At 38.1% G+C, this 23372-nt stretch overlaps 1 protein-coding gene and 1 long non-coding RNA gene across 3 annotated transcripts in view; one reads left to right on the top strand and one right to left on the bottom strand.

Moving 5' to 3' along the window:
- Positions 1 to 13841: 13841 nt before the first annotated feature.
- On the bottom strand, positions 13842 to 16786 carry LOC129145395 (uncharacterized). Its single transcript, XR_008550929.1, has 3 exons — positions 16719 to 16786; positions 15334 to 15567; positions 13842 to 14098 (listed from the first exon to the last, which is right to left on the bottom strand). It is a non-coding gene; the product is annotated as an uncharacterized LOC129145395 (long non-coding RNA).
- Positions 16787 to 16875: 89 nt separating this feature from the next.
- Positions 16876 to 23372, top strand: part of LRRCC1 (leucine rich repeat and coiled-coil centrosomal protein 1) — a 30366-nt gene continuing 23869 nt past the window's right edge. For both annotated transcript variants that reach the window (XM_037504644.2, XM_054692150.1), the window contains exons 1-6: positions 16876 to 17045; positions 19721 to 19926; positions 20120 to 20185; positions 20660 to 20827; positions 22640 to 22812; positions 22904 to 23065. In XM_037504644.2, the coding sequence (XP_037360541.1) occupies positions 16957 to 17045; positions 19721 to 19926; positions 20120 to 20185; positions 20660 to 20827; positions 22640 to 22812; positions 22904 to 23065 (864 nt within the window). In that variant the 5' untranslated portion in view covers positions 16876 to 16956. The remainder of the gene's footprint in view (positions 17046 to 19720; positions 19927 to 20119; positions 20186 to 20659; positions 20828 to 22639; positions 22813 to 22903; positions 23066 to 23372) is intronic.

Below are 23372 nucleotides of genomic sequence, written 5' to 3'. Positions count from 1 at the left end.
CCTCGCCCGGTGGCCGGGGATCGAACCAGCGCTGCAGAGGTTGCGGGCAGCTTCGCAACCCAGCGCTCAACAACTGCACCACTGGAGAGGCCCAATGTTTAACATTTTTACAACTACTTTTGTAACCAAAAAACTAGAATCTTTACTCCAGAGAAAAAGTCACAAATACTTGTAAATTTTTTTAAATTTTCTGATACTGGGGCCTCCCTGGTGGTGCAGGCGGTTGAACGCAGCACTGTGAAGCCGTCCGCAGCTTCTGCAATGCCAGTTCGATCCCTGCCGGCCTCAGAGCAACCCATATGGTGAGTAGGCCTCTCCTGTCTTGCCTGCTGCTCCCCTCAGCACTGTATTTCGTCAGTCTGCCTGTTCTGCTCCCTACTCTGTCTCTGGTGAGTCCTCTCACCCTCCCGCACATCTGGCCTGTACCCCAGCTCTTGTATAAATAAATCTTTAAAAAACAAAATTTTCTGATACCCCTTCCTCATTTAAATATATTTCAAAGCCTCCAGAGGTGGGTGTGTGGGTAGGGGGGATGCACAATGGACTATGGTAGAATACTATTGGTGTTTTCATGGTGGGAGAGAAAGAGCTATTATCTTTAGGGGAGAAATACTATACTGTCAAAATATTCACAAGGCTGTAAAACAATGGTACTTCATAAAACCAAAAAGAAAATTTACATCATATAAATAAATACATAAAAATGTTTCTGTAGTAACTGTGTAGTTTGTATCTTCTTAGATTAGTAGTATCATAATAAGTTTATGTGTCTGCCTCGATTCCTAGTCACTGAGGCAAGGCAAATGACTAATATCGCCCTCATATTGGAAGAGGTTTAAGAAACAGATGGTGGATCCAGATAAATTTCCAGCACAACTTTCTTCAAAGAGAAATGTTCTTTATTTCCACAAGGGCAAATTTCAACCAGCACATACCAGTTCACTCAACTATATCTATACTACTTAGTTAATGGTCACTATCCCAAGCCTCACATTCTTTCCTGGAATTCCACAACTGAGGAGCTCTCTGACACAACAGAGAACCTTCAAAACCCTGCTCTAGCTGTATTGTCAGTTACCATTCTGATTGCTTTAAGCCCTTATCTAGGTGGTGCTTAAATGCTGTATGTTAATTACTCCTGCTGACAGGATGCCTCCAGTGATCTTTCTTTGTGTTCTTAATCAGATTCTTGAAACTATCAAACAGAAATCCATTTTCTTATTTAAAAAATAAAAGAGTATTCGCCATGTTATTACAGCATTTAAATCTTTATGTTTTATTCACCTGGTAACGGCAGCCATGTACTTAAATTTGCATCATCACTTTAAAATGAGATAGTGCATTAGATGGGGACTACAGTTAACCCTTTTGTCAATTCTTAACTGAAAAATATTTTGCGGGGCCTCCCTGGTGGCACAAGGTGTTAAGCATCGCACTATGAAGCAATCTGTAGCCTCTGCAGCACGAGTTCTATCCCTGGCCAGCCAGGGAGCAACCCACATGGTGAGGCAGACCTCTTCTGTCTCGCCCACTGCTTCCCCCTCAGCAGTGTATTTCAGTCAGTCTCTCTGTTCTGTTCCGCACTCTGTCTCTGGTGAATCCTCTCACCCCCTGCATCTCTGGCCTGTACCCCAGCTCTTGTATGCACAAATAAATAAATCTTAAAAAAAAAAAAAAAGATTTTGCTACATCTTTTCTTCAAATCCCTGTACAATTTCTTTCTAAACACTTCTTTAAAACAGTCAGTATTGGGGCCTCCCCAGTGGTGCAGCGGTTGAGCGCTAGGTTGCGAAGCTGCCCACAGCCTCTGCAGAGCCAGAGGGTCCCACATGGCGCGCAGACTTCTCCTGCAATGCCCGCTGTTCCCCTCAGCAGTGTGCTTCGGTCCTTCTGCCTACTCTGCTCCCCGCTCTGGCTCTGGTGAATTCTCTCACCCTCCCGCGCTTCTGACTGTACCCACTGCTTGCATAAATAAATAAATAAATAAATAAATAAATAAATAAATAAATAAATAAATCTTTTAAAAAAAAAAAAGCTTTAAAAAAAAAGTTAATATTGGACATTTATTTATCTGTAAGAGACTATGGTAAATGCTATTATATTAAACCATAGAACTGAACAAAGCAGTACAATTTAAACAAGAAAACAATTTTATCACACACTGGTACAGTGCTCTTTTCTTTCATGGCCCATTATGTAGCTCATATTTTCAGTTTGCTCTGGGAACTCTGTTTTTTATTGAAATGGTTGGACTCTCTTTTTTAAAAACTCACACATATTCACTTACACACAGCATGTGTTGTGTAGAGAATGCAATTAGTGAGTTGTTTATACTAGATGTCTCAGGGAGTTTGGTTTTTTCACTGGCACATGAGAAAATCCTTTTACCCCCTTTGTTCTCAGTGTCCTCCTATGAAAATGGATACATTATATATTAATAAGATTAGAGCTTTTCCAAATTTGTAGCAGATTAAAACTCTCTTCAAACAAAATATTGCCCTAAAGCTCAAAAGATAAGCAAGATGTCTCCAACTAAAGGAGAAGGGAAGACAGCATTGTCAGCTTGAGACTTCGCCTGCTTCCAGGCAACACAAAGAATCTTAAGATTCCACAAAACTCAGGATGATCCATCAAAAAAAGTAATACTAAGATAATTTCCAACTCCTAAATTCTATGAAAATTCTGTAATGCGCTCCTACTGCTTGGGTTATTTAGTTAGGTCAAATGAAAGTACAATGGATAGAGACTAAAGTAGTACACACACATAAAGAGGAAAATATGAGGTCATACATACAGGAGAAATGACAAAAAGTAGGCAAAGTTATGCATTGTCTCTCATTCTGAATTCTTTCATACCTCATGATATAATACAAACCCCAAATCAATTGAAGATAAAGAAATAGCAGAAAAACTAAGATAATTATAGATTATATTTACTAGAAACATTGAACTGTGGTGCCATATATATTCATACATTATTACATTAGATATTCATACATTCATATATATTTCTCTTCCAAAGTTTCCTTTGATTGTTCCACATTGGTGACCTCTATGTCCCTAACTAGATTCTAGGCTAGATCCCCAAAGCTACTGAACTCATACAGTGAATTCAATTATTGCTTGCTAACCAATTTGAGAAAGGCTTTAAATTTTTTTATTGTATAATTTAATTGGCTTACAACACTGTATATGATTCAAAGGTACAGGTTCATAACTCTTCAGATGTATGTTACTGTATTATACCCACCAGCAAAGCAATAATAATTCTCCATAGTCCATTGGGCCCCCTGCTTCCCATCCCCACCCTCATGTTCTGATAGCCTCAATTCTACAGTCAGATTTTTATGGTTTGTTTTAATTAGTTTTGTTTGCTCCTTTGTTTTGTTTTTCTATATTCCACATGAATGAAATCATCCAATATTTATATTTCTCCTTCTGAAATTTCACTTTGTTTAATTCCTTTCAGTTACGTCTATATTCTAGCAAATGGCAAGATTCAATTGTTTTTTAAAGATTTATTTATTCATGTGTACAAGAACCAGGATACAGGTCAGAAGTGCCGTAGGGTGAGAGGATTCACCAGAGACAGAGCTGAGAACAGAACAGGCAGGCTGAGTGAAATACACTGCTGAGGGGAGCAGCGGGTGAGACAGGAGAGGTCCTCCACACCATGTGGGATTCTCCCCGGATGGCCAGGATCGAACATGCGCTGCAGAGGCTGCGGACAGCCTCCCAGCGCAGCGCTCAACTGCCTGCGCCACCAGGGGAGGCCCAAGATTCAATTTTTTTTAAAAGATTTATTTTATTTATTAATGAATACAAGGATTGGGGTGTAGGCCAGAAGTGCAGGGAAGGGGGTGAGAGGATTCGCCAGAAACAGAGTAGGGAGCAGAACAGTAGATCGACTGAAATACACTGCTGAGGGGAGCAGAGGAGGAGACAGGAGAGGTCTGCTGTGCCATGTGGGTTAGCTCCCTGGCCTGAATGGAAAGCATGCCACAATGGCTGACAATAGTTTGATAGCACTGAGACTTTAACCCCTGCACTACCAGGAAGGCATTCAATTTTATTTTAATAGCTGAGTAGCATTCTGTTGTGTATATATACCACATCCTTTATCCACTTGGACATTTAGATTGTTTCCAGACCTTAGTTGTTATAAATAGTGTTGCAATGGACACAGAAGTGAATATATGCCTTCAAATCAGGTAGATATCTATTCCTAGGGTGGGACTGCTGGATCATAAAGTAGATCTATTATCAATATTTTGAGGAAATTTCATGCTGTTTTCTGAGCCTGGGCTTGGAGCAGTCTGCATTCCCACCTACAGTGTACAGGGTTCCTTTTCTCCATACTATTGTCAACACCTGTTGTTTCTGGACTTTTTGTTATGGGCCATTCTCAAGAGGGTGAAACGTTACCTAAATGTGGATTTGATGTACATTTCTGTGATGTTAAGTAATAATGAACATTTTTTCATGTACCTGTTGACCATCTGTATGTCTTTGGAGAAGTGTCAATAGATCTTCTGCCCAAGTTTTGATCATATTATTTATTTTCATGTTGTTTAGTCATGTGTGTTCTTTGTAGAGCTTGGATATTAGTGCCTTATCAGATGTATGATGTGGAAATATTTTCTCCTACTCAGTTCAGCATCATTTCATTTGAATGATACTTTTACTCTGCAGAAGCTTTTTAGTTTGAAGTAGTCCCATTTGTTTATTTTTGCTTTTGTCCCCCTTTTTTTGGTAATGTCAGGTCTTACATCCAAGGCTTCAATTCATTTTTAATTACTTTTTGTATATGGTATGCTAATGATCTAGTTTTATTCTTTTGCATGTGAATGTTCAGTTCTCCCAACATCATTTTTTGAAGGGGGTTTTCTTTCTCCATTTATACTCTTTGCTTCTTTTTTTAAAGATTTATTTATTTATGTATACAAGAACTGGGGTACATGCCAGAGGTGCAGGGGGTGAAAGGATTCACCAGAGACATAGTGGGGAACAGAATAGGCACACTGACTGAAATACACTGCTGAAGGGAGCAATGAGTGAGACAGGAGAGGTCTGCAGTGCCATGTGGGTAGCTCCCTGGCCAGCTGGGGATCAAACTCGTGCTACAAAGGCTGCAGATAGCTTCGCCGAGGCTGCAGATAGCTTCACAGTGCTGTGCTTAACCCCTTGAGCTACCAGGGAGGCCCCTGCTTCTTTTTATATATCAATTTCCATATAAGCATAACTTTATTTCCACGCTCTCAATTCCATTCCATTGGTCTGTGTGTCTACTTTTATTCTAATACCATAGTATTTTGATTACTACAGTTTTGTGGTATAGTTTTAAGTCTGGAAATGTGATTACCTCTATTCTTTTTTGTCAGGCTTTCTCTGGGGTCTTTAGTGGTTCCATGTAGGCTTTACAAAATCTAATCTCTACTACACATGGTCACAAGTATTATCTGTTAAAATTGTAAATCTAATCACATGATTAGTGTGCTTAAAACACTTCAGAGCTTCCTACCTCCCCTAGACTCGATATGAAATCAAAGCCCTTTCAAAATTTCCCCCTATAGGCCTTGCCAGCTCATCGTGTCTTACTCTCCCTCTGCCTACTTCTCCTGAAGTAGCATTGGCCTTCCCTTTGTTCCATGTTCTTTCCCGTACCTTCAGATCCTTAGTTATACCATTGTTCATCCTAGAACACACATCTTTTTAGCATACCACTTTAACAATATATGTGTCCTACAGACTTCAGCTTGGACCTCGCTTTCTCAGAAAAGTCATCTTGTCAGGGGATCTGGTATATATTCCATATCTTTTCATGAAACTTTGCATATTTGAAACTATCTCTTATTTATAATGACTTGGTTGCATTCTCAATTCTTATTGCCAATGAATTATATGTGAACAGTGTCATCTCTATCTTGCTTATCCCTGCCATGTCCAGCATAATAGTACCTGGCACTTGGTAGATATTCAATAAATATTTATTGACAAGAAAGGACATTTAGAACATTTACAAATTTCTGAATTTATTCCTTAATGACTAGTAAACTGACTTTCTTATAAGTTTTAATTTTCTTTTGCTATAAAAGGTTTTATATCTTGAAATTCTTGCATCAATGGAATGTTCTGAATACATATGCTTTTACAGAGCCATCTAGTGTCCATTTTGTTTATTGAAGCTAAAAATGAAGTAAGGTTCCCAAATCCTATAATATGCTTAGCAGTAAAGAATGAGTAAATCTCCATCTGGCAGTAGCAATTTAATGCACCAGTTGGCCGCTTTAATGACTTTTTTTACTGAGCTACCTCCACCCTTCACTGCATAGACACTATCAGTCATTCTAGAATTCTGGTAACTGAAAATCGGATGATCTCTTGTTAATATGGTATTTTGAACAAAAATGCTACTATCTCCTGAAGTCCCATTAAAAATAAAAGGACAGAAATAAAATATGAGAAGTAACAAAAATTTGGAGCTTGGAAAAGAGAAGAATAGATAGCTAATGGCTGCAGCCATTAGAGAAAGCTGAAAGCTAAGGAAGGCTGTAGGGGAAAAGCTAGTAAGATGAACCTCAGAAGATCTCAAGAAGTGAAGGCACTAATAAAGTTACAACCCTCTCAGAAGTTCCTGCAGGATATATACTCCAGCAGAGTGTAAACCAAGAAAATGAAAACATAGTAACCAGGACACAGAATATCTAACAAAGGAAATAAAATGTAAAGGGAATTTTCAGGATAATTGAGCAGAGAAGAGTCAGGACTCCAACTGTACAGTAGCATAGAAAGCAGCCATGGGCCTCCCTGGTGGCACAAAGGGTTAAGAGTCAGCACTATTAAGCTATCGGCAACTACTGCAGCAGGAGTTCCATCCCTGGTCAGGGAGCTGACACACATGGTGCAGCAGACATCTCCTGTCTGGCCAGCTGCTCCCCTTAGCAGTGTATTTCAGTCAACCTGCCTGTTCTGCTCCCCACTCTGTCTCTGGTGAATCCTCTCACACACACCCCCTCTGGCCTGTACCCCAGCTCTTGTATGCATAAATGAATAAATCTTTAAAAAAAAAAAAAGAAAAGAAAAAAAGCAGCCAGTACAAGTGGGGACAGGATCTCTAAGAAATAACTAAATAATCAATAAAACAACTGCTGTTTGGATATATGAAGAGACTATTACAGTACTGCCAGAATATTTGGGAATGGATTGGTCATTCATAAGTCAATTTTGAAACAAGCGTTCTATTCCTCTGGATCACTTTAATAGAAATATACCTCGATAGTGCTCAAAAATTGTTGAATAGCAGTTTATTACAGCGAGCGTGCTCAGTAAATGTGTGGGAACAATAAAAAATGATGACACAGAAAGAGAGAAAGAATAAGGAATCTTCAATCTCTGATTATTACTTCTGATACAGAATTCACTGAGAGAATGTACAAATAATTTAGATTCCATTTGAAACAAAAAACATATTTTATCCCTTTTAATATAACTAATACAGACACTTTCTAATCTTTCCACAGTTACTGAATTAGTACTTTCAACATTTTTTCTAAAAGTAGGTATTTTAGATTGTACCCATTATAAAATTTCAAGTAGAATTTACAGAAAACTGAATATGGAAGCCAATATGACTTAATGATTAAATATCAAGCCCTACAAGGCAGGTGCATATTTCAAAGAGAGCAACAGTAATTAAATGAATACTTATTTGAAAGTTGTATTTTTTTAAAGATTTTTTTATTTATTTATGCATACAAGAGCTGGGGTGTAGGCCAGAGGTGCGGGAAGTTGTATATGTATTATTTTTAATAAGTTCACACAAAAAAGTGCAAGAACAGTAAAATATATGAGTTATTTATCTGTAATATAATTCTGTGGATAGAGGATTTCACTTCCCCACTGTGAATTCTACCCAAACTTCCTTCCATGAATTTAGTCCTCACCCCACTGAACTGGGTTTGTTGATGGCTTGGGAACCTGTATCAAACAAATTCCAGGAAACTCCCAGTCTTCAGAGCAGGGAGATCTCAGTCTCAACCCTAATCATCTTTCTCTTCAACATATCAAAAGTTGAAGAGCAAAAAAGAGACCATGGAAAAAGAGAGATGGCTTATGCCAGTAGGATATATTTTTCAAAAATCTGAAATTAACAAAACTACCTCTAGGAGAATTAGAATAACTTAATAGATCTTTATTAAGCATAGAAATTGAACTATAATTTAAAATCTTCCCACATAGCAAATCCCAGGTCCTAATGGCTTCATGATGAATTGTATCAAACATGTAAGAAAAAATTATGCCAGTCCTACACAAACTCATTCAAAAATAAGTTCCCAACTTATTTTATGAACCCAATATCAGTCCAGTATTAACTAAAGCCAGAATAATTCTTTCACAAAGAAAGAAAATCACATACATATATTGTTGCATGAGCTATAATGCAACAACTCTTAAAAACATTAGTAAGTTGGGCCTCTCCTGGTGGCACAGCGGTTGAACGCTGGGCTGCGAGGCTGCCCATAGCCTCTGCAGTGCCAGTTAGATCCCCGGCCACCAGCAAGGGTCCCACAAAAAAAGAAAAAAAAAAAAATTAGTAAATTGAGTCCAGCAACATATAAACAAAATACATATCATGACCAAGTGGGATTTATCATGAAGGTTGTTTTAACATCTAAAAATAAATAAATATTTTAAGGTCTCCCTGGTGGCGCAGCAGATTGAGTGCAGCACTGTGAAGCTGTCCGCAGCCTCTGGAGCATGGGTTTGATTCCCGGCCGGCCAGGGAGATACCCACAGTGGTGTGGCAGATCTCTCGTGCTGCTCCCCTCAGCAATGTATTTCAGTCTTTCTGCCTGTTGTGTTCCCTGCTCTGTCTCTGGTGAATCCTTTCACCCTCCTGCACATCTGGCCTGTACCCCGGTTCTTGTATAAATAAATCTTTAAAAAAATAAAATATAAATGAATATTTTATACCGTATTGATAAAAGACAAAAGTAGCATTATCCTATTAAGAAATTAATAAAAAGCATTTGATAAAATCCAACATCCATTTGTCATTTGGAAAAAACTGGATTGGAAGGACGATTTTCATTTTGATAAAAGTTTGCTAGAAATTATCTACCAACACCAGCGCTTGGTTTTTACTATGATTATAATTTAATTTTTTTTTTCAAATTACAAAAATATTTTATTATTTTTTAGTACCACCAAAGCTGTTTTCTGGATTATTGTTTGGGGTGTGTGTGTGGATGTAATGTAACATTGTATATGATTTAGGGAAATAAGTGCACACCTCCTTAGATGTATGTCACCATATCACACCCACCACAAAAGCACCCGTGGTCCTTTACCATAAACTATTGTGTCCCCTGAGCCCTTTGTTTCTATCCCTTTCCCCCTCCAGTAGCCTCAATTCTGCAGTTATATTTCTAGGGTTTATTTTGGCTTAGTATTGTCAGTTCCTGTGTTTTGTTTTTCTATATTTCCACATATGAATGAAATAATCAGTATTTGTCTTTCTCCTTCAGACTTATTTTACTTAGCTGGCTGACATTTTATCTATCTCTTAAGAATGGCTGCTTAGGCCTCATTGCTATCTGGCTATCTGGCTATCTCAGCTTTCATATGCTGGTTTCTAGGTGTCTGCACATCACAGGACACAAAGCACTGTGCAGTTGGTATAAGGGAGCATAAGGAGGCCAGAGAGGAGCTACTGGGGGTACAGAGGTAGAGGACTGTGAAAGAATTTTGTAAATTAATTTTACTGATTACTTGTGTGAACTAAGTTTCTCATGGATGTTAATTATCAAAAACTGAGATCATTATTAAACCTTTGAATCAAAATTTATAGTGATTTGAAATATGAAATACCTTTTTCACCATCAAAATCAATTTCTGAAATCACGCATTTTGGAATAATGTCAAGTTCCATAAAAGAGTCAGTTAGGATTTTTACTGTGATGGAATTTTATTTGAAGGATATTTGGGGGAAACTGACATATTTACAATAATGATTATAGCTTTTCTTTCTTTCTTTTTTTTTTTTAAAGATTTATTTATTTATTTATACAAGCATTGGGTACAGTCAGAAGCACGGGAGGGTGAGAGAATTCACCAGAGCCAGAACGGGGAGCAGAGCAGGCAGACTGACGAAACACACTGCTGAGGGGAACACCGGGTGGCAGGAGAGGTCTGCGTGCCATGTGGGACCCTTCTCCGGTGGCCAGGGAGCAGCCGGGGATCGAACCGACGCTGCAGAGGCTGCGGGCAGCTTGGCAACCCAGCGCTCAACCGCTGCGCCACCGGGGAGGCCCGATTTGGTTTATTTTTTTATGAAAACCAACTCTCCTTCCCCCGCACCCCTACTGTTTCTCTAGTCTCTCTTTTTCTCTAGGACCCCGTAATCTCTTGCTCCCTCTGGTGTCTGAATGCCATCATCATGTTATGATGTGGGCAACACTTTTCCCTTTTCTACCTTTCTAGGAAGCCTCAAATTATATGCCTTCTCCCAGTTTGGCAGAGGACTCCTGCAAAGAGCAAACCACTTACCCCTTTTCCTTTGTTCTTAGCTCCCCTTCCAAACCATACCTTTTCCATCAGTGCTCCATGTGAGGCAAGACAGAAACCAGCCCCTCGGGCAGGACCCAGAAAAGCCAGGGTATTTGTGGCATGTGTGTTGGTGCTGAGCTCTAATGGTTTGAGGAGGGGCTGACATGGGCAAAGTAAAATTGTGCTTCCTTACCCTTTGGATTTGTGCCTGTTTGGAATACTGCAACTTCTTAACTGGATTTGGAACTTCTTTTAAAGATATTTTGGCTACCTATCATTGTTAAATTGGTGTTTCTATAATGGTGTAAGACTGGAATTCCTATTCCACTACTTGGCTGACATCACTCTCCTCGCTAGCTTATTGAACTGAAAGTTGTTCGATAATTTCCAGATGTGAGATGTTATTTAATAAGCTCATTTAAAATTCTAAATTTCTCTTGAAAAATTTTTGACCAAAGTCCACAGATTTTGACATGGATCCCTCATCATACAGCCATAAACTGCAATTTACACTTATTTAGGAGAATCATTTTTAAATGTTAAGCTACAAAGACTCTATTTTGAATGAGACATCATAATTTTGTCAAGTTATTATGCTCAGTGAATGCGTACAAGTCATACTAAACATTTTTGAGATTACTTTTTAGTCCATTGAATGTTTTATTACAAATTTCATGAAGACTTATGTTCCTATATATGTACATGTGTAGACATGACTAAATGTTGGTAAGATTAATAGGGTCTTATTTTAAGTGATAAAATTACAAGTGATCTTTACTTCATTTTTAATGCTTTTTGACATTTCTATAATTAGCATATTTTCATCAGAAAAAAATATTTCCCCAATACCAAAAATTATGTTATCACATAATACAGAAACAAATTTTATGATAATAAGGCTTTAAGAATATATTAAATTATATTTGATGTAAGAATACAGTAAGGTATACGAATTATGTTAGAAAAAAATTAAGGTTAAGAATTAGTTGCTTCTCAATATACAGATTCAATGCTATTCCAATCAAAATCTCAATGGCATTCTTCAAAGAAATAGAACAATTATTGATGAAATTCATATGGAATCACCAAAAACCCCGAATAGCCAAAGCTCTACTGAAAAAAAAAGAAGGAAATGGAGGCATCACACTCCCAGACTTCAAACTCTACTACAAAGCCATAATCATCAAAACTGCATGGTATTGGAACAAGAACAGACATACAGACCAATGGAATCGAATAGAAAATCCAGAAATAAACCCACAGATTTATGGTCAACTAATCTTTGACAAAGGAGCAAAGACTATGCATTGGAGCAAAGAAAGTTTGTTCAATAAATGGTGCTGGGAAAACTGGGTCGCTACATGCAAAAGAATGAAGCTTGACCACTACCTCACACCATACACAAAAATCAACTCAAAATGGATTAAAGAACTAGACATAAGACCTGAAACCATAAAATACATAGAAGGAAATATAGGTGAAACACTACGGGATTTGCACATCAAAGACATCTTTACAGACACATCACCCAAAGCAGTGATAGTGAAGAGAAAGATAAACAGCTGGGACTACATCAAATTAAAGAGCTTCTGCACAGCAAAAGAGACAATAACAAAAACAAAGAGAAACCCCACCAACTGGGAGAACATTTTTGCACCCAACACTAATGATAAAGGACTGATCACAAAAATCTGCAAAGAGCTGATGAGACTCAGCAACAACAAAGAAAATAATCCAGTCAAAAAATGGGCAGAAGAGCTAAAAAGAAACTTCTCTGAAGAGGAAATGCAAATGGCCAACAGACATATGAAAAAATGTTCAACATCACTTGTAATCAGGGAAATGCAAATCAAAACTACCATGAGATACCATCTCACACCAGTGAGAATGGCACATATTAAAAAAACTAGCAACAACAAATGTTGGCGAGGATGTGGAGAAAAAGGAACTCTTCTGCACTGTTGGTGGGAGTGCAAACTGGTCCAACCACTATGGAGAGCTGTGTGGAGATTTCTGGACCTACTAAACATAGAGCTTCCATATGATCCAGCAATTCCACTCCTAGGTATTTACCCAAAGGACACAGAAACATCAATTCCAAAGAGCACCTGCACTCCTATGTTTATAGCAGCACTGTTTACAATAGCTAAGCTTTGGAAACAACCCAAATGCCCAAAAATAGATGACTGGATCAAGAAGATGTGGTACATATATACCATGGAATATTACTCAGCATTCAAAAAAGATAAACACATGCAATTTGCAGCAACATGGATGGCACTGGAAGGGATCATGCTCAGCGAAATAAGCCAAAAAGAAAAAGAAAAATACCGGATGGTCTCACTCATAGCAGGAATCTAGAAAACTTAAATAAGGGACCAGGAAAATGAATATAAGAAAGTGAAAATCAAAATCAACAAAAAACTATGAACCAGAGACACTTTTTGGGGGGTGGGGGGCGGGAGGGGAAGGATTGGGGTCAGAATGGGGCGTTTGCAATTGTATGGGGGAATATAAAAATAAAATTTAATATTTAAAAAAAAAATAAAATAAAATAAAAAATAAAAAAAAAAAAAGAATTAGTTGCTTCTGAAAGAAGTCCAGTTATGTGGAAATTTCATTTGAGAACTAACTCTTCAAATATTCTGGATAGCAAAGCAGACAAGGGTGTAGAAGAAGTAAGAACAAAGGGGAAAGGAAGCACAGTGGACTATGGTAGTGGATTATAGGTGATTTGGTGGTGGGTGCCCTACGGATTCCCGATGGAGAGAATCCTAATGTAACCACAATGAAAAGAATAAAATAATGAATAAATCAAAAAGATTCTGCAGAGCAATATACCAACAAAAACACAAATTATAAAAATAATGTGTATAAAGTTTGAGATAGAGAAATGTAAAAAGAGTGCATGCATTTGGAGGAGGGTGGCACATACAACTAAGTAACTAGAATTCATGGCTTTTTTTAAGTCCAGCATTCACAAAAGGCATTTCATGTATCCATACTATGTTCTCCTGATGCTCTCCACTCAGATCTTATGCATAAATTTATCACAAAATTTAAAAAGTTTTGGGTTTTATTTTGAAAAGAGCTTAAATATATTCTAGATGGTTAAAAAGCCAAATGATGACTTTGTAGTTGTGTTCTAAGAAATTAGGAAAAAGTGCTATCTTGATTTGAATAGAAAAAGACAAATACAAACTGCAGAATATTAATACTATACCATAACTTTTTCCCAAAAGGAATGTAAAAAGCAAACAGAATTTTTTTTGAAATTTTATTTATTTATGCATACAAGAGGCGGGGTACAAGCCAGGGATGCAGGGGGTGAGAGGATTCACCAGAGACAGAGCGGGAAACACAAGAGGCAGACTGACTGAAATACACTGCTGAGTGGAATTGCGGGTGAGATAGGAGAGGTCTGCTTCGCCATGTGGGTTGCTCCCTGGCCTGCTGAGGATCGAACTCATGCTGCAGTGGCTGTAGATTGCTTCAAAGTGCAGTGCTTAACCCCTTGTGCCACCAGGGAGGCCCCCAAAATATTTTTAAACTGCCAAGATAAAGAAAAAGAAGTAAAAACAGCTATGGCTTGCCTTATACCCTACATCGAAACCAGCCAACAACACTTATAAAATTTACTTTATTAACATCCACTCAGGCATTTTCCCCTTTTCATTCTTTTCCCTAGTGTCATGGTCCAGGCTTTAGTTTATTCCACCCGATTGCTGTAACACCCTCCTAATTTATACATTCATATTTAATTTCCTTCCTCTATTTCAGCGCCCATACAATTTCTAGAGGCAATGTGATAAAACAGGAATCAAATCCTGTTACTTTCCTGTTTAAATATTCTACTCTTATTTCCTTGAATTTCCTCCCAGTTTTACTCTCACAAATGTGGCAACCACAACACCATTAACCCATCACCACCTTCCTATAAGCCAAATATCATTTTCTCACTGGGCCATACCAGGTTCTCCAAAATCTGAGTCAAGACTAACCTCTGTCCTCATCTCTTGCCTACACACACACACACACCCTCACCATACATCTGTCTTTCTAAATAAGTTATCATTCCCAGAATGATATCATTTTCTCTGCTTCCCCTACGATGCCACCTTGCTGCCCACTGTGATTGCCTATTTTATGCTTGATCTCACACCCTTAAAACTTATTCCACACAAATTGCTCATTTTGCACTTAACAAACACTTCATATGCATCATTTAAGCAAGTTCAAGATTGAAACATAGTTTAAAAATCATGAAATAAAACTACAGAGTCCAGTAATTGAAAAATGCTGATTATACATTATTTAGAATACTAATAATAGTCTCTTTGAAATTTAGACCTGAGATCCATAGAAAGCAATTCAATAAATTTTGTTCTTCAGATAAAGAGTTAGAAGCAAACCTGCAGGTCTCTAAGCATTTGTGATTAAAAAACCAAACAACAGAAATATTAATTAATTCAATAAACTATCATTTTTAAAAGGTCATCAATCCTTAGCTCTGAGGCTACAATTTTGAACTCCTGTAATTATAATTAAATTTTTGGTTAGATTTATTTAAATGTCCATAATTTTGAAAGAAAAATACAATGTATTTAATATCATCCTAATATAATTTGTTTCTCATATCAGTCATTTGTCTTAGGTAAACCTGTAATATTTATTTCCATAGAAAATCTCTACTTTAATGAGTTATATGGAATTAGTGACCATCTCAGTCATCTAAACTACATGATACACCTGCAGAACTGGCTGGCTTAAAACAAAATTATTTACCTCCAATTTCTGTCATTTGGTAATGTGGACTGCATTCAACTAGCTATCTCTGAGTATCCTTGGTTGGGGTGATTTGGTTCTGCTCCAATAGTCTCTCATCCTCAAGTAAGCTTACCCTAGGGAGATGAAGGCTAGCAAATGACAGCACGGAAGTCTTCAGGAGAAGAAGTAGAAGCATGCAAGATATCCTGGTGCCTTGGCTTGGGACTAGCACATCACCTCTTTAAATGAATTCTGTTAACCACCACCCCCCCAAAAAAGAAAGAAAAATCACAAGCCAGCCCAGAATCAAGGTGCTAGTAAAGTTTCCACTTCCCTTGGTGGATTATGGGTGTTTTGGTGGTGGGAGTTACTGGAGCAGCACTGGCAAGGGGAATCATACTTCTAAATTACAAACAACAATGTAAACCAACTTCAATTAAAAAAAAAAAAAATAGTTCCCACCTCTTGTTGGAAGGAGATGCAGACACATGACAAAGAAACAGTGAATTATGGCTGCACATTTTAAAATCATAGGTTTAGCTAAACAATAGGTCACTAGTGACAGTTAAGTCTGGCAATATCTTGCATATTAGATTTGGGAAGTTAGGCTTTTATTTGGTTGCTAATGAGGGACCATCGAAGAATTTTGTTCAGTGCAGCAACAGGTTCAGAACTGAAATATACCTTTCGTTTCCATTTTTAAACATTAAAATGACTTAGGTAGCAATCAGAGTAGGAGGGTACTTTACGCTTTCTGGATATTGTGTTCCTACCTGGAAAGCCATTCATCCCCAGCAGTCCCTTTGACCTCACAAGCCTACTCAGTCCTCACCACCCACTACCCACAGCACTAGACAGCTGGCTGAAAATCTCCGGTGTTATCTCCCTAAGACTCAACCCTAAAGCATTGTCAATTCTTTGTTTCCTTCATTGAACTCTGAGGACTGCCAGGAATGAGAATGGGCTTCATCTGATTTCTCATTGCATCGACAAGCACCTGGCCTAAGTTAACAATCTCACAAATGATTAAGGACCGAATTAACAGTAGATCTATTGGGCCTCCCTGGTGGTGCAAGGGCTTCAGCACTGCACTACGAAGCAATCCGCAGCTTTTGCAGCACAAATTGGATCTCCGGCCAGGGAGCTACCCCCATGGCGCAGCAGACTGCTCCTGTCTCCCCCGCTGCTCCCCTCAGCAGTGTATTTCAGTCAATCTGCCTGTTCTGTTCCCCACTCTGTCTCTGGTGGATCCTCCCCACCCCAACCCCATCTCTGGCCTGTGCCCAGCTCTTGTATGCATAAAAAAAAAAAATCTCAAAAAAAAGTAGATATAAGGATGGGGGGGTGGGGAAGTGTAAAGGGCAGGACTGGACACAGTGCAGGTTTTCTGAGTTTCGCTTTACCGCAAGCCCCAAGAGTCGCGCCGCAGACACAGCCACACGGAGCTTCGCCCCAGCGCAGTAGCCGCGCTTCCGGCCGTGCGGCCGCGCCGGGCGGGCAAGCGCGGGCGGCGGTTGATGGGCGGGTCCCCGCCCCGCCCCGCCCCCTCGGGCCCGGCTTCCGCGCACCGGGAGGCGTGTTCCGGGCCCTGCGACCCAGTGCCGGGCGCCGGTTAAGACCCCGCTCCCCGTCGCCGGAGCCATGGAGGCGCCCGTGGAGGAGGAAGTTGAAAATGACGACGGCGACTGCACCTGCGGGGATCTGTGCTTCATGGACAAGGGCCTGAGGAGGTAAAGGGCGCCCGGGGGCCGGCGCGGCCCGGGCAGAGGCGATGGGCAGAGCGGCGGGCGGCCTGGCCGAACCGGGGTGCGGCGCAGCGGTGGGGAGCCCCCCAACAGGCGCTGCGGGTCCTCTGCCCGCCGTGCCCCCCCCAAAACCGCCCCCTGAAATGCCCGATTGAGCGGACCCTCGTTGTGGAAGCTGCCCCCGCGCCCTGCTTCTCTACTAGCCTTTGACGTTCCTTCTTTCTTTGCTGTGTCTCTTTGCTGTACCAGCTGTTTTTTCTTTGTTTGCCCTAATTGTTGGTTTTCTCGGGGATTGTCTTTTCTCTCCTTCTGTTACCCCGATAAAAGGTGGCATGGCCCAATGCCTGGCCGCGGTTGAGGTTTCCCACTCTTGAAGGTTTTGCCTCGATTCTCTTTACGCCATTCTTGTGCTTTGCAGAGTACTAAGGTTTGTCTATTCGTGTACTTTTTGAAAGTACTGAATATACATGGAGTTCGCTTTTTCTCTTTTTCGTGCAACCCAAATTTGTGCGTGGCCTACAGGTATGCTCTTCGTTTTGCTATGCTGGCAGGTCCCTGCCGACCTCTTCAGTCTGACCATTTCTGCAGTTACACTGTCAAGAGAGTACTGAGCTACAGGCAGTGTATTTCTCAGTGGGTTTTTCTGCTTTTGTTCATGCAGTTCCTTTGGGCTGTGCCCTCCTTTATGCGAAACTTGCTGCTAAGAATTAAAGCATTTTGCTCTGCATCTTGAGTCACAATTCCCCAAGATGCTTTTCCAAGGACTATTTGCATTATACTTAATAATAGCTGTCATTTACTGAGTGAATGCCACATATACATGTGTCCATGTATATATGCTGTCACTAATCCTCTAGACAACTCTGCAAGGTATTAATTTTACAAGTGGCAACACTGAGACTCAGAGATGCTAACTTTTCCAACTTCATGCAGCTGGTGAGCGATTGTTTCAATTCCACCCTACTTGGAAATAATTTCATTCTGCATTTTCTACTATTCCACATTATCTGCACATTAATTTCCAGAAATAAATGTTTCAGAAAATAAAAGACTGCCATTAAGAGCATGTGTCAATACCATAAGGGTCTGGCACTAAATGATAGCCGGATAAGTGACAGAAGCTAGATAATTGGGAATGTTTCAGTCACATTTAGAGATAGCTAGTTTGATATTTAGAATTGCTTTTTCTTTATCTGTCCGGGATTATGTGCTTCAGTCTCGAAGAGAAAGGGATGAGCTGGATGACTTTATGACAGTCAAGGTGTTTTTGTGTTTCGTGGCTTTCTTTCATTCTTATTTTAAATTTGAACATCGTAATGCTAAGTTGGAAGCAGTTCTGAATTCCTGTTTTCCCTTTACTCCCTGATTGCTAAACTTCTCATTTCCCTGCTGCCTGGGTTAGGAGTCCTGGCAGCTTTATGATAGTTGCTACAGAATATGGAACAGATGCACGTGTCATTGTGTATGAGTTCCTGAACTGTACCTCTTCCAGCACCTCTGAGCTTTGTGTACTGTACTTTGTGTTATTGGAACTATGTTCAGGTGAAAATCCTGTTATAAATAACAGTAATTGAGAGTGAAGAGAGATGAACTCTATTTAGGGAAGGTACATTCTAAAGTTCAACAGGGAAGACAAACTTTTTCACTAGAATTAGGAATTACTGATGTCTTGAAATCAATTACTGTGAGTTAAATAACCATTGCAAAGAGTGAAGAAAGATTATAAACTACAATGTCAGATACAGATTTATACTGGTTCTGTTGGGTAATAAATACAGCAACTTGGATAAATTATTTAACTTACACAACGTTATCTATCCTTATGTTACTGCTTAGAACTGTGAAGATTAAATGAGATGAGGAAACTGATACTTAGAGAGGTTAGTTAATTCATTTTCTCAAGTAACAGCAAAAAAGCTGGTAGAGTGCAGATTTGAACTGGGGTATTATAATTTGAGAGCCTTACAATTACAGTATGCTTATGACTTTGTATTTATATCAGAAGCTAGAAATGCCCAAGGAACTTGCCTCAATTAAGTAGGTTTCTTGCTTATATAAATGAACAAAAATACTGGTTAACTGGTAAGAAGCACTGTACCTTTGAGACATATCAAAGCTGAAAGGGAACTGCTAAGAAAAGGAAAATCTCTCTCTGTTAGAGTCATAGACCTGGAAATATAAATAACAAGTTTGCTTCCTTAATAAGCATATCTAAACAAGGTCTGGCAGCTTACTAGGCTGATTGATCTCCCAGGCCATCCTCAAAGATCTGTATCCTTCCCCTCTTTCTGTGTCAAGAATTTGTATGCTAACTAACCAACTTTATCAAGAAAAGTGGTTATGTATAAAAGAAACTCTCTTGTCTCTAGACCAGTGCTCAGACCTTATGGGACTACCCATGAGTAATAAAGCTTTCCTGACCTCATCATTCCTAAAGTACAGCTTGTTCTTCCTCTGCCTGGGTAAAACACTGGAATTTATTTCTGCAACAAAGCTATCAGAAGAAGAAGGGATTTCATTATACAGTGATTTCATTATACAGAAGGGATTTCATTATATATATTATTATCTACATGCTGTTTTGTTAATTTTTAATTATTTGGTAATGATTTTAAAATCCATTTTTAACTTGTTTTCGATAATATCATTTTCTTTTGTAGCATATCAGAGCTATCTTTAAATTCAACCCTTCATGCCATCAATCTTCATTGCAATAATATCTCTAAGATCAACGCCATAGACCATATTTGGAATTTGCAACATTTAGATCTATCATCTAACCAAATAAGTCAAATTGAAGGGCTCAACACACTGACTAAACTATGTACTTTGAATTTGTCCTGCAATTTGATTACAAGAATAGAAGGTTTGTAATTGATTATCGTTTAATAGTTTGCATAAGGAAGGTGATTTAAGTCCCTTTTGACAGTATTTCACAAAATACTCATAAAATTCAGTTGTTAACAAAACTAGATTTACTTCAAAACAGTCTAATGTAGTATTGTAATATTTATCACTTTGTAACTATGATTAATTGATTGTTTGAATCCTAATTTTAGGACTTGAAGCACTGGTTAATCTGACTAGCCTGAATTTATCTTATAACCACATAAATGATCTTAGTGGTAAGTAGATATGTTCATGTTTTTTGTGATGCTAAATGTTTGCCACATGTAATGAGATATTCTTCTTGAGCTCAGCATGTTGAAAAACTGAATAATAAATTTTATCTCAAATCTCATCTAGAGGTATGCTTTTGTCATAATTCTTTTTGTTGGTGTTAAAGCTGAAACTGAATAAAAAATAGATGTAAAACCTAGGTTAGCCATAGCACAAAAAACTTTTATAGGAAGATCTGTTTGGGGAGAATAATGTTTTAACCAGAATGTAGGAAACTGTACTAAGACCTCAAAGAGATGTCAAGCATGTGTTTTCATCAACATTTTGCCTATACCCTGTTGGTTAGATGAAGCTGTTGCAGCAAGGTTTTAATGCTTGTCTTTTACCTCTTGAAATATAACCCATATAAAAATTATTTTTAACTAGCTCTTGGAAAAATTACTGCTGTAGCTTCAAACACATCTTTTTTTCTATTGCAGGTTTGATTCCCCTTCATGGTATTAAATTTAAACTTAGATATATTGATCTACATAGGAATTTTATAGATAGCATCCATCACTTACTTCAATGTACAGTAGGATTACACTTCTTGACTTACCTTATTTTGGATAAAAATGGAGAGGATAATCCTGTCTGTCGTTTACCAGGTATGGCCAAATAATTTAGTACTTTTTGTAATAATTATTTCCTGCAGTTGGTATCTATGACTTCTTATTTTTCTTAAGCTTTGCAACTTTTTAGCTTCTGATATACCATGATCTCTAAGACACACTGTTAAGAGAAAGAAAAGTAAGCAAGTTGCAAAACTTGGCACATATTGGGCTACTATTTGTGTGAAAAGTAATATATATATGTTATTTGCTGTGTATGTACATAATATATCTAAAAGGATACCAAAGCAGCTCATAATATAACTCCATTATTAGGTAGCTGGGATCAGGAAATGTGGATGGGTACCTGGGAACATCAGAGGACTTTTTGTTATGTATAGTTTGTATTTTATACTATTTGAATATATGAAATTATCAATAAATCAACTATTATTATTTTTTAAAGATATATCCACTTATTTATATAAGCACTGGGTACAGTCAGAAGCATGGGAGGGTAAGAGAATTCACCAGAGTCAGAGTGGAGAGCAGAGCAGGCAGACTGACGAAACACAATGCCGAGGGGAGCAGCGGGCGGCAGGAGAGGTCTGCAGGCCATGTGGGACCCTCACCCAGTGACCCGGGATCAAACCGGTGCTGCAGAGGCTGCGGGCAGCTTCGCAACCTAGCGCTCAACCGCTGCGCCACCGGGCAGGCCCTCAACTATTATTTTTAAAGAAGAGAGCTTAAAATAATATAGATGATACTGCTGAAGTGGCCTTTGGTCTAATTCAGAATCTTTAAACTTAACAAAGATAAAGCAGCCCAGAATTCATTTATCGTGGATGGCTTAGCCAAGTAATAGAACACAAATGTAGAATATTCTACATTCTATCTTTACATTCTAAAGATCAGCTTGGTTAGAAGTTTACTATAGAGGCTCCATTCTGTCATAAATATCCAACTATGGAAAGGTTTTCCCCAGAATGGAGATTTGCTTTAATAATTTTATTTCACAAAAGGATAGATTTGACATGATAGATTGTATGATAGTCTCCCTAAATATCATGGCAGAGTTTAGTTTTCTGGGAAAACTCTCTACTCAGAAGAAAATTTTATTTTTCTACTAATCTACAAAGTTGGATTTTTTTTTTTTTTGGAACTAATTCCTATAGTATGACATTTGTTTTTTACTATCTTTCTTAGATAAAGTATTTCAACACAGTTCCCTCTTTCCAGAATTGAAGGGATACTCATTACTGAAATTACTTTTCTTACTTCAAAATTTCATATATTAACTTCCCATACTTCTTTCTTTTGAAAAGAATTCTTCCAACTATTTTATCAGTCTTTGCTAGAAATATGTGGTTAAGCAAAATGAGAGTGTTTCTGTTAGCCTAAATACCAAATTAATGTTAATTTGCCAGATTAGGAAAAATAAACATGTTCCTGAATACTTAATAGATTGCCTGACTTCATCTTATTTACAGGGGAAAGTGGGTATGTTTAATTTACTAATGCTTGAGGCCTCACTAGCTAAAATCTGACTCTGGTTATTGTCTACATCCTGATATATATTTATTCTAATCATATAGATAAATAATGTTTGGCTTCCTAGCTAGAATAATCAATATTTATAGCTCTAAAGCAATTTTATGAAAAGATAAATCAAGAGGTAATAATTTTAAATTTCTGACCATCAGGAGGGGTGGGGGACCTAAGAATTATAAGCTTGTCAGTTGCATTCCAAAACTAATGTTATCATTTGGATTATATATCTGGTGGCTGGTAAATCTGGGTTATTCTATAAATAATTAGCCTTTTCTTTTTTAATGTTTAAATTTCATTTTGAATTATTTGTTTTCCAAGGGTACAGAGCAATTATTCTCCAGACTTTGCCACAGCTTAGAATCTTAGATTGCAAGAACATATTTGGTGAACCAGTGAATTTGTCAGAAATTAATTCATCACGTCTACAGTGCTTAAGTCTTTTGGATAATTTAGCTTCTTCTAATTCTCCCCTAAATATAAGTGAAGATGAGGTATGTATTTTTTTCCTAATATAAAAGACACCTTCAACATTTGATAGGTAATTGTAAATTTAAAGAATTTTGGTTTGTCTCTGTGATGTAGATCATTGACAGTATACCAGTGGTAACACCACCCATCGATGAAATAGCGCCTTTGGATCAGTTTACAACTACACAAACAGAACCTGATTTGACATCTGTTATATCTGTGTGTCCATCTTCTGAACCAGAGAAAGTTAATCATGAAGACAATTTTCAGAATGAGGTAAAACTTGAGAAATTATATCATCAAATTTTACAGCTTCACAATGATGTAACTGTTTTTCCCATTTTTCTAAGCAATGTTTATTGGAAAAAAAGTTATTAAGAAAATGCAAAATTAAAGTTGTGTACAAGCTCATCAAACCAAAGCCGATCTGTATTTAACATATCAGTGTGTATGTATTTTTTCCTTTATAGTATTCTGTTATAGTAGTGGTTGGTAAAGGTATAACATGATTTTTTCACTTATTTTCCTTGGTGACCCTCAAGTCTTTATTGTGTAAATCCTTTGTTGTTTTTCTCTACCTCAT

This window comes from Talpa occidentalis, unplaced genomic scaffold (assembly GCF_014898055.3).
Source record: "Talpa occidentalis isolate TD23 unplaced genomic scaffold, MPIMG_talOcc4v2.1, whole genome shotgun sequence".
NCBI lineage: Eukaryota > Metazoa > Chordata > Mammalia > Eulipotyphla > Talpidae > Talpa > Talpa occidentalis.
Note: the sequence above shows the minus strand (reverse complement) of the source record. Positions and strands in the feature narration are given on the sequence as shown.